This window comes from Mytilus galloprovincialis, chromosome 7 (genome assembly GCF_965363235.1).
Source record: "Mytilus galloprovincialis chromosome 7, xbMytGall1.hap1.1, whole genome shotgun sequence".
Classification (NCBI taxonomy): Eukaryota; Metazoa; Mollusca; class Bivalvia; order Mytilida; family Mytilidae; genus Mytilus; species Mytilus galloprovincialis.
The window spans coordinates 90,614,895-90,627,741 of NC_134844.1; the positions used below are offsets into that span (position 1 = coordinate 90,614,895).

At 34.0% G+C, this 12,847-nt stretch overlaps 1 protein-coding gene across 1 annotated transcript in view; it reads right to left on the bottom strand.

The window, feature by feature from the left end:
• The window catches only part of LOC143083962 (uncharacterized), a 58,378-nt gene that overhangs the window by 18,066 nt on the left and 27,465 nt on the right, over positions 1 to 12,847 (bottom strand). Inside the window, exons 3-6 of the mRNA XM_076260379.1 lie at positions 8,750 to 8,856; positions 5,180 to 5,633; positions 3,456 to 4,234; positions 1,863 to 1,893 (exon numbers count right to left, since the gene is read on the bottom strand). Of these exons, the coding sequence (XP_076116494.1) occupies positions 1,863 to 1,893; positions 3,456 to 4,234; positions 5,180 to 5,633; positions 8,750 to 8,856 (1,371 nt within the window). The remainder of the gene's footprint in view (positions 1 to 1,862; positions 1,894 to 3,455; positions 4,235 to 5,179; positions 5,634 to 8,749; positions 8,857 to 12,847) is intronic.

Consider the following 12,847-nt stretch of genomic DNA (forward strand, 5'->3'; position numbering starts at 1 on the left):
TAAACAAAGACCAATGAACCTTGAAAATGAGGTCAAGGTCAGATGAACCATGCCAGGCAGACATGTACAGCTAACAATGCTTCTATACAACATAAATAGTTGACCTATTTCTTATAGTTTAAGAAAAAGAGACCAAAACACAAAAACGTAACACTGTGCAATGAACCGTGAAAAAGAGGTCACGGTCAAATAAAACCTGCGCGACTGACATAAAGATCATTAAATATTTCCATACACCAAATATAGTTGACCTATGGCATATAGTATTATATAAAAAGACCAAAACTCAAAAACTTAACTTTGACCACTGAACCATAAAAAGGAGGTCACGGTCACATGACATCTGCCCGCTAGACATGTACACCTTACAATCATTCCATACAACAAATATAGTAGACCTTTTGCATATAGTATGAGAACAACAGACCAAAACACAAAAATTTAACTATAACCATTGAACCATGAAAATAAAGTCAAGGACAGATGACACCTGCCAGTTGGACATGTACACCTTACAGTCCTTCCATACACGAAATATACTAGCCCTATTGCTTATAGTATCTAAGATATGGACTTGACCACCAAAACTTAACCTTGTTCACTGATCCATGAAATGAGGTCGAGGTCAAGTGAAAACTGTCTGACAGACATAAGGACCTTGCAAGGTACGCAAATAACAAATATAGTTATCCTATTACTTATAATAAGAGAGAATTCAACATTACAAAAAAATTGAACTTTTTTTTCAAGTGGTCACTGAACCATGAAAATGAGGTCAAGGACATTGGACATGTGACTGATGGAAACTTCGTAACATGAGGCATCTATATACAAAGTATGAAGCATCCAGGTCGTCCACCTTCTAAAATATAAAGCTTTTAAGAAGTTGGCTAACGCCGCCGCCGTAGCTGCCGCCGCCGCCGCCGGATCACTATCCTTATGTCGAGCTTTCTGCAACAAAAGTTGCAGGCTCGACAAAAAGCACAAAAGCATCTATCAAATCAAAAACACATTCATAGCTTCGCTGACTTCAGACAATTTATTCGTCTCATATAAAGAAATTTTGTCGTTCAAATTCTGATAGTCATGCTATTTGTAGCTTAACGGCCTTAACTTGATTGGATGGTCAAACCAATAAAGGTCTTATTCTTAGACAAGGATTTTAATTAATCTGTCTCAACGTTGGTCAAACAGCAATAATAATGCTCTAATTGAACATCATGTGGCATTATTAATGAACTAAGCAAAGTATGGGAAATTGCACCACCAAATTTTATATAGCAACCCAGTCAAGGTATATACGTTTCAGACTTGTGCTAGCATTGTCAATGAAAAAACGGGAGAAAATGTAGAACAAAACCATGAAAACCTTCTAATTGGTGTTTGGTACAAGGGGAGCATAATCCTGAAATGACACCGAGAGCAACGGATCAATCTATATGGGCACTGTAATCGGTTAGGCAAAATGGTCTATAATTTCTACGTTTGTCTTCTGTACAATGGCAATAATGTAGAATATGCACAACCAGATCAATTGCTAAGTATGATTGAAATCACAATATCATTGGAGCATGTGGAGCATGCAGAGCAAAACAGAGAATTTGTAGCAAGGATATGCGATATTGATATGAAACAATTTTTCAACGTAAGCATATTGTTGCATGTAAAAAGTATTATCTTTTATGATCATTCAAACATTCAGCAAACGATATTTTAGAGAAAATGAGAGGATTTCAAAGAATAATGATATCTGAATCTGATTCACAGCTCAATGTGATTAGGGGCGAAAACGTCTTTGGGTTGCAGCAAGGTGTAAACTAGTGTAATGAATAGATCAGTAATATCTAATTAAAGTTATTTACCTGGACAGTCCTCTTCACATTGTTCTTTTTCCTGAAACATATGAAAAAGGCGCGCTATGTTAAATTAAAGTGAATAGGAAAACAGTGTTGACATCACATTTTGTATTTCCATTAAAAACTTTACCATGCTATTGATTATTGCAGATTACTTACAAATTACAAAGAACCAGTCAACTTTAACACGAAAACACAGAATAACGAAGCTAAAAAGGTATATGTATAGATACAGGGTTTCCGCTGGAAATAATGGTAAATGTGGCGATTAAAATTTGAGAAAGAATTTGTTGAAAGAAATATATATAACGATTTATTGTCATTTATCTTATCTTGTTTATTTACTTTTTTTACGGATTTCTCGGACTTTACCTGATCAGACAATACTCGGAATTTACCTTAAACTCTTTAAGATTTTGACAAGAAATCAATAATCAGCTGATTGCATTTTATAGGAGTCGACAACAAAGGACTAATTAATAAAGGTATTGTTTGACAAAATGATATGGTGAAATGGCGTCCGTCACATGTCACATAAAGGATTTATTAACCCCTTGGCGACTCACGTGTTCGAAGCAAATTTTTGACATCTCCTCTCTTTCTTTTAATGATAGTCCAGAATAGAAAACGGTTGTTATGACGAAAAATGTTCAAAAGCAAGAAAAATCTCCGATTTAAACTTTATCCTTTGGCCATGTTGATTTTGATATAGATAATTGATTTGAGAGAGTACTTTATAAACAACGTGTTTCAAGCATAGTTTTACGTCTCAACTTTTTCATTTACGATGGTCTAGAAAAGAAAAAAAAGAAATCTATGCAAAAGGTTGGAAACATCCCCTCGAATGAGCATGATGAGAGTTACCATTCAATGTAATGACTACACCTTAAATGAGGGATTAATTTCAAGTGATGAAAGCTTTTGTTTTGTTGTAAAAACCACTTCTTAGTACAAAAGGGCACATATTTTTCTTTTAAAGAAATGTCCCCAAAGAACTGTACATTTTTGTGGTATTATATGGTCAAAATATGTCGAAGAATTTTGTTATATTCCGGGACTTATATCTTATTTATTAAAAGTAAGTGGCTTTTCTTTTAGAAAAGTTGTTCAAAATATAATGAATTTTTCCCTTTTTAAGTTAAAAAAAGTTCTCCTTTTCAAAAGTAAATGTTTAGTGTTTATTCATTAAATGTAGACTCTAAGATAAGTTTGAAAAAATAATGGGGCAAACTCATCTTATTAAGGAGGGAAGGGGGTAGAAAAAAAGGAAATTTTAAACGAAAAATATATTTATGTTACTTGGCGAAAAAAATAACAAAGTGGCCAAAAATATATTGTTTTGCCACAAGTGGAGGCCAAAAAAAAATATTGACCCAGGGGAAACCCTGTAAATATATATAAAAAAAGTCACTAAAATATAATTCTTATCTTTTCCAACATAAACTATCCATAACTTTATTCTATGAAACCTAGAAACAGATTACAAGATGACATTTTAAAACATCGCAATTTGTACTTTAGATGAAAACTATAGCAGAACCGCAAAGTATTCCAAAACAAATAAACTTATTCTATGAAAGCCATATGATTTATGTATACCTGATCTTGATTCCAAATATTCCACTTTTCTTTAGTATGTACAATCTTGTGTTTATAACAGATCCATTCATCAGTTGTGAATGCTGCCTTTTCTGGGATATGACATTCTAACCTTGAGCATGCATATTCAATGTGGAAGGGTAGTTTTTGGCTGATAGATGTGGCCTGGACTGTGGACTTATAGAATTCTGAGATTCTCTCCAATGTTATATACATGCATTCCTTGATACCAGTGGCAATATCTGGTACGATCAGTCCATTGGAGGTTTCATGGACTATGTAGAGCAATATCTTGTTGCCTTCAACACATACAACAATATCATGTGCTTTGTCGAATGATAATCCAATGAATCCTGAAAATAGGAGTTGTTTTCCTTCATATGTCTTCACAGTCCACATACTGAGACATGCGCTAATGAGACGATTTGGTAAGGCTGGTGGTATTATTGTCCCTTTGAAAACAAAAGCTAGACTAATGGCTTTCTCTGGTGTGCATTCATGGGTCATGAATCTTGTGTCATTTCTTTGAGTGAGCATACAGGGAACAAAGAAGTTTTCCACTGGTAACCGACTTCCCGTAGTTATATCATACCTACGCTGCTCTGATAGAATATCAAGGTGGATAAGCATATCAAATATGAACTCTTTGTAGGGTGATATTTTATTGAAGTGCTTTTGTTCCCAAATAAGATACAGATCTTTTCTTTGTATTATACCACTCGCTGACATCCTTTCAAAAGTATTTCTTATAAGACGTTTCTTTGGCCAGAAGGCAATATCTGTAAAGTTAAATTGAAACAAATTAAAAATTAAAAGAGTTTTAAAAGTATCTCATGATAATGAAACGAATGCTTTATTTGTTAATCTTCTCTGGCTGATCATGTCGGCTTTTATGTTTCCATTTTTCTTTTATAGTTTTTTAACTAAATAGGCAAACAAATAAAAACAACAGACTGTTATCATTTGCCATTTAAGGTTAATTACTCCTAAAAGATGTCGTCTTACAGACAGTTTTAATTTAAATAGACAGTCTGTAAAAAGACATGATAAAAAGTTGAAAAACCCTACGTAATGACAATAACTCCTTCTAGGGGTGATCTGTTAATTAGGATAAAGACAGAAAGTATGTAGATCTTAACGTTCTGATCATATTTGACCTTGTTATATTTTCCCTATCTATAATACGTACTTCAACATATTGAGACCATTAACATGATAGACACATTTTAATCTAATGTATTATTTGGTAGTTAATTGATTTACTGACAGGAGCCATACAAAAAAAAACACATATTCCTTAGAACAGATACTCCAATGAAGATGTGGTTGCAACTGTTTTTGTAGTTTCAGAGAAGAATATTTTTTGACATTCAAAATTTGCAATTATCAGGTGATTATGTCTTATTTTCACTTTCTTTCTTATCCGTGGTTGTGGAAAAAATGTGTTAATATCAGCATGATTTGGCCTTTTAGTAATAAAACTTTCATTTGTACTCCCTCAAACATCATATCTAGTATTACAATTGGTTAATTTCTGAGTCCGAGTATGAGCATTTTTTTCAGAAATTTTTGTAACTGCAAGTCTTTATTCTTTATAGTCTTTGGAAAAGTTATGACAATTATCTAGCCTAAGGCAAAAAGAGATTATTAGCATGTTATATAGACACCTGGCTGTGTTTGATGACCATGAAGAGTATATAAGTGGATATTTTATCATATAATACCTGTAACAAAGGATCTCATCACTTCGACCAGAAGTAGCGGACTGATAATCACATAACTTCTCAACTGTGGGGTATCAATATAGATTAATTTCCCAAGTGAGTGGTGAAATTTGAGGAAATCTCTCAGCTCTTCATTAGACAAGACGGACACCTTGCTGATGGAATTCAATTCTTCAACTTCTCTCAAAGACAATACTTGTTTTCCCTTTGTTACCAAGTTAGCAATCTCAAGTTCAAGGGGAACAGAGGCATTGGGCATTTCCTCTCCCCAACATGGATGTTGAAAGGTAAGATCTGTGATTGCTTTCTTAAGGACGTCGATCTCTGGATCTGTGTTGTCTGTGGCATTGACAAATAGTTGGTTGTCGATGACCAGATGTCCTCGACCTTCATGGTCTTTAAATAACTCTTCTACTCCACTATATAACTCTGTACGCCTTGTTTCAATATCCTCCTATTAAGAAATACAGAATTACAGAGAGTAATAAGATTATATGGTGAAATGCTAAGTATACACTGACTCAGTTCATGTAAAACAAATTTATCACCGAATCCATTAATCCAAAACTAGAGGCTCTCAAGAGCCTGTGTCGCTCACCTTGGTCAATATGCATATTAAGCAATGGACACAGATAAATTCATGACAAAATTGTGTTTTGGTGATCATGATGTGTTTGTAGATCTTACTTTACTGGACATTCTTCTTGCTACAGTTATCTCTATCTAAATGAACTTGGCCCAGTAATTACAGTGGAAAATATATTCTACAAATTTACAAAAATTTACAAAAATTTATGAAAATTGTTAAAAAATGACTATAAAGGGCAATTACTCCTTAAGGGGTAACTTGACAATTTTGGTCATGTTGACTTATTTGTAGATCCTAATTTGCTGAACATTATTGCTGTTTACAGTTTATATCTATCTATTATAATATTCAAGATAATAACCAAAAACTGCAAAATTTCCTTAAAATTACTAATTCTGGGGCAGCAACCCAACAACAGGGTGTCTGTTTTGTCTGAAAATTTTAGGGCAGATAGATCTTGACCTGATAAACAATTTATCCCTGTCAGATTTGCTCTAAATACTTTGGTTTCAGAAATATAAGCCAAAATCTACATTTTACCCCTATGTTCTATTTTTAGCCATGGGGGTAATTTTGGTTGGTTGGTAGGGTCACGCCACACATTTTTTAAACTAAATACCCCAATGATAATTTTGGCCAAGTTTGGATTAATTTGGCCCAGTAGTTTCAGAGAAGAAGATTTTTGTAAAAGATAACTAAGATTTACGAAAAATGGTTAAAAATTGACTATAAAGGGCAATAAGTCCTAAAGGGGTCAACTGACCATTTCGGTAATGTTGACTTTTTTGTAAATCTTACTTTGCTGAACATTATTGCTGCTTACAGTTTATCTCTATATATAATAATATTCAAGATAATAACCAAAACAGTAAAATTTCCTTAAAATTGTCAATTTAGGGGCAGCAACCCAACAGCGGGTTGTCAGATTCATCTGAAAAGTTCAGGGCAGATAGATCTTGACCTGATAAACAATTTTACCCCATGTCAAATTTGCTCTAAATGCTTTGGGTTTTGAGTTATAAGCCAAAAACTGCATTTTACCCCTATGTTCTATTTTTAGCCGTGGCAGCCATCTTGGTTGGTTGGCCGGGATACCAACCAAGATACCCCAATGATGATTGTGGCCAAGTTTGGTTTGATTTGGCCCAGTAGTTTCAGAGGAGAAGATGTTTGTAAAAGTTAACGACAACAGACGACGACAGACGCCGGACGCCAAGTGATGAGAAAAGCTCATTTGGCCTTTTAGGCCAGGTGAGCTAATAAAAAGTCGATGATCTTGGACATGTTTAATATTCAAGTTAAACAATTGAATGAAAAACTAAATAAGGGCGGATTATGTGATTACATTAAGATATGTTAAGTGTTCTTAGGTATTGTACATAATCGATATAAAGTGTTATTTTCCAATGAATCATGGATTAATCCTCAAAAAGAGCATAAATGGAATTTTGAATATTTGATTTGACCTCCATAATTTTTTTCAGAAACAACATTTTGGAATTTTGAAAGGGGACTGGATATAGATTTTTCTGACGTTTTCACACAGAAATAACATTCTGGTACATTTTCCAAACAAATAAAGATCATAACACGATAACAGTAACAGTGAAATACGTCAATATTGAAACTGATTTTCATTGTGTCATGATTTAAACTTAAGTTATTGGACTGAAAAAAAGCTCGAGTTTCTCAATTTGTTGGTAAAATACTATCTTTAAAGTCTGTAAAAAATTCTTGATCTTAAAATATTTGAACCTTTAGCATCAGTAAAGAGACATTGTAGAATTGTGCATTTGGTGCAATTAAATCCATTATGTCATATCATTTATAAGTATTCTCATATAACATAAATTCGCCTTTTTTCTGTTTTATTCTAACAACAAAAATACCTTAATTTCAATCTGCTGCTGTGATTTTGACCTTTGACTGATTAATTCACTAATTTTGACACCTATACCACACAACAGTTGATATTATCACCTCTGCAACCTTGTCACAGTAGGGACAGTAGTTATTATGTCATACATAAAATGAATTAGTTTGATTGACAGCTCTCATTTTCGTAGATTATGTTGCAATTTTGCTGAATTGTTTGTGTAAATAAGTGATGTAAAGAATGTTTATAGATCATTTTCAATTAACTAACGTATGCCTTAATACGAGAGTACATTATCTAACGTATGCCTTAATACGAGAGTATATTATCTAACGTATCCTTAATACGAGAGAACATTATCTAACGTATGCCTTAATAAGAGAGTACCTTATCTAACGTATGACTTAATACCAGAGCACATTATCTAACTTATGACTTAATATGAGAGTACATTATCTAACGCATGCCTTAATACGAGAGTACATTATCTAACGCATGCCTTAATACGAGAGTACATTATCTAACGCATGCCTTAATACGAGAGTACATTATCTAACGCATGCCTTAAAACAAGAGTACATTATCTAACGCATGCCTTAATACGAGAGTACATTATCTAACGCATGCCTTAATACGAGAGTACATTATCTAACGCATGCCTTAATACGAGAGTACATTATCTAACGCATGCCTTAATACGATAGTACATTATCTAACGCAAGCCTTAATACGAGAGTACATTATCTAACGCATGCCTTAATACGAGAGTACATTATCTAACGCATGCCTTAATACGAGAGTACATTATCTAACGCATGCAATAATACGAGAGTACATTATCTAACGCATGCCTTAATACGAGAGTACATTATCTAACGCATGCCTTAATACGAGAGTACATTATCTAACGCATGCCTTAATAAGAGAGCACATTATCTAACGCATGCCTTAATACGAGAGTACATTATCTAACGTATGCCTAAATACGAGAGTACATTATCTAATGTATGCCTTAATACGAGCGTACATTATCTAACGTACGACTTCTGACCAGCTTACATTATCTAAAGAATGCCTTTATATCAGCTACAATTAGTTCACTTACCTTTGGTACTTTGTCTTTATGAGTAGCAACAAACAAGATCTTTGGAATTTCTGTATATACTGCCTTACAATAGGTAAGGATACAGTTGACCCAGTGTTGTAAGAATACTGAAAATAAAATACATGAATATAATACAAAATTCACTTATTTTTCACGTTTTGCATGTGCTCTGTTTTTATTGTTTATTAATGTCGCGATCCAGTAAACTTTAGCAAAAAACTTGAAAGTTTATTATTATTTCATTTATAGTTCTTTGGATTTTTCTGTTCCTGTTTTTGAGAAATGAAGTTTTCAACAGACAAAAAAAACTACTGCTTTCGTATTTTTTTTTTTTGGTCAGCATGCCGCTTCGAAATTAGTCTTGCCTTGAAATTTTTGTTCTCTCACTGACACTTTCTTTTTGCATATAATCAAATCTAGGTTCAAACGCAAATGTGTTCAATCAATAACCAGATGCTACGCAGGGCGCAGCTTTATACGACCGCAGAGGTTGAACCCTGAACGTTTGGGGCAAGTATGAACACAACATTCAAGCTGGGTTCAGCTCTAAATTTGGATTGTGATTAAATAGTTGACACAGCATAGGTTTCGGACACAGAATGAATGTGGTCTAATGAACTTAAAATATTTTGTTTGCCTTTGAGCAATTCACTATGCTGTTGAATATTAATCTTCTCAAAAAAATGTTTGAAGAAATTTTCTTTTTATTTATGAAATCTGAAATGAGAAACATTTAACCCTCCCCCCCCCCCCCCCATTTTTCTTTCACATCCCCCTTTCCCTTTTTCCAAAACTGATCTCAATTCAAATTTTCAATGGAGTTTGAAAAAATAACTACTCATTTAAATACATCATATAATATTAAAATGTAACAAAAGGTGCTTGTTATCACTGAATGGTAAGGATTGTTTTAATTTATCAGTTGGTAGTAAAAGTGAATATACATTGTTTATTGTATAAAACAATGATTTAAGTTGATTCAACTACTATTCTGGACAAAGAAAGATAACTCCAATCAATTGAAAATGTCTTGCTATTGCACAATATTGTGCAATTAAATATTTCTTGCTATTGTGCAATACTGTGCAATTGAAAATATTTGCTATTGCACAATACTGTGCAATTGAAGATTTCTTGCTATTGCACAATACTGTGCAATTGAAAATTTCTTGCTATTGCGCAATACTGTGTAATTGAAGATTTCTTGCTATTGCTGAATACTGTGCAATTGAAAATTTCTTGCTATTGCACAATACTTAATTTAATAATTTTGGATCCTGTTTTGAACCAACTTAATTGGGCCCATAATCAAAAATTTAAGTACATGTTTATATTCAGCATATCAAACAAGCCCAAGAATTAAATTTTTGTTAAAATCAAACTTAGTTTAATTTTGGACCCTTTGGACTTTAATGTAGACCAATTTGAAAACGGGACTAAAAGTTAAAGAAACTACATACACAGTTAGATTTGGCATATCAAAGAACCCCAATTATTCAATTTTTGATGAAATCAAACAAAGTTTAATTTTGGACCCGGATTTGGACCAACTTGAAAACTGGGCCAATAATCAAAAATCTAAGTACATTTTTAGATTCAGCATATCAAAGAACCCCAAAGATTCAATTTTTGTTAAAATCAAACTAAGTTTAATTTTGGACCATTTGCACCTTAATATAGACGAATTTGAAAACGGGTTCAAAAATTAAGAATCTACATACACAGTTAGATTCGGAATATCAAAGAAACCCAATTATTCAATTTTTTATGAAATCAAACAAAGTTCAATTTTGGACCCTTTGGGCCCCTTATTCCTAAACTGTTTGGACAAAAACTCCCAAAATCAAACCCAACCTTCCTTTAGTGATCATAAACCTTGTGTTTGAATTTCATAGATTTCTATTTACTTATACTAAAGTTATGGTGCGAAAACCAAGAATAATGCTTTTTGGCCCTTAATTCCTAAACTGTTCAGCCCTTAACTCCCAAAATCAATCCCAACCTTCCTTTTGTGGTCATAAACATTGTGTTTAAATTTCATTGATTTCTATTTACTTATACTAAAGTTATTGTGCGAAAACCAAGAATAGTGCTTATTTGGGCCCTTTTTTGGCCCCTAATTCCTAAACTGTTTGAACTAAAACTCCCAAAATCAATCCAAACCTTCCTTTTGTGGTCATAAGCCTTGTATCAAAATTTAATAGATTTCTATCTACTTAAACTAAAGTTATAGTGCGAAAACCAAGAAATTGCTTATTTGGGCCCTTTTTGGCCCCTATTTCCTAAAATGTTGGGACCAAAACTCCCAAAATCAATCCCAACCTTCCTTTTGTAATCATAAACCTTGTGTTAAAATTTCATAGATATCTATTCACTTTTACTCAAGTTACAGTGCGAAAACTAAAAGTATTCGGACGACGACGACGCCGCAAGACGACACAAGACGACGCAGGACGACGACGACGACGCCAACGTGATACCGATATACGACCAAATTTTTTTTAAATTTTGCGGTCGTATAAAAAGTGAAAGGAAATATAAAAATCTAAATGTCAAGCCATCAGTTGTTGTGGTTTCGGCTCAATGCCGAGGACAGGCAAATTCATTGAACAAACGGCTGTCCGTTGTTCATCATCATTTACCCATCGAATATATCTTTGATGAAGCCAAAAGGGTAAAGTCTGTCAATATTTCGTTTGCTGATATCAAACACATACAAATTCGACAACAGCCGTCGGCATCACCTATCATAGTCAGAGATTACTGGGTCTGAGGCTCGTCTGACAAAACAGCCGTTGGACGTCAGAGTAATTTCGGACTACATCTATCAATGTTGGCGCTGACCTGTATATGTCGGTGTTGGGAGAGTTAAACTGGAAATTTGTGAATTTTGAAATAGATAGAACACCCTCCGATAAAAAAAAAAATAAAAGAAATACCAAGAGGTCCCCCTAAAAAATGTGTTTGCAGTGTTAATGAAAAAAACAATAGAACTTCCTTAAACACCTAAACCAAAATCGTGTGAACAGTGCAAGGAGAAATTGACAGGCCTAGATAAACTGTTGCGTGACCTTTTTGACATAGTAATATAGTGTGGATGGTCTTCAGATACTTTAGAAGCAGGGACACTTGTGCAGAATAAACTTAACAAGAGGCTGTCACAACGACAGCAAACCGGATTTATTAACATTTATTTGTGTCCTGGCAATATCACAAGAACCATTACTGATGAATGGTGAAAGTGAAAATCGTCAATATCAAATTTGACCTCCATTTTGTCATCAGTATCAACATATTAAAATTTGAAAAGCTTAGATTGAATGGTTCATGAGTAAATGCAACAACCTGAATGGAAACGCCATTTTACGATCTTTCAAGAACCATAACTCCTGAACGGTAAAAGTCAAAATCGTCATTATTGAACTTGACCTCTATTTTGTCATCAGTAACAACATATTAAAATTTCAAAAGCTTTGGTTGAATGGTTCATGAGAAAATGCACGGACACGACGGGAAAAACCATTTTTCAATCTTTCAAGAACCATAACTCCTGAACGGTAAAAGTCAAAATCGTCATTATTGAACTTGACCTCCATTTTGTCATCAGTAACAGCATATTAAAATTTCGGAAGCTTTGGTAGAACAGTTCATGCATAAATGCACGGACACGACTGGAAACTCCATTTTTCAATCTTTCAAGAACCATAACTCCTGAACGGTAAAAGTCAAATTCGTCATTATTGAACTTGACCTCCATTCTTTCATTAGTAACAACATATTAAAATTTGGGAAGCTTTGGTAGAACAGTTCATGCGTAAATGCACGGACAACTCCATTTTTCAATCTTTCAAGAACCATAACTCCTGAACGGTAAAAGTCAAAATCGCCATTATTGAACTTGACCTTCATTTAGTTGTCAGTAACAACATATTAAAATTTTAAAAGCTTTGGTTGAACGGTTCATGAGTTAATGCACGGACAACATTTGATTGCCGCCCGCCCGCCCGCCCGCCCGCCCGCCCGACTGCCTGACCGCCCGCCCGCCCGCCCGCCGTACATCCCCAAATCAATAACCGACATTTTTGTCACAAAAATCCG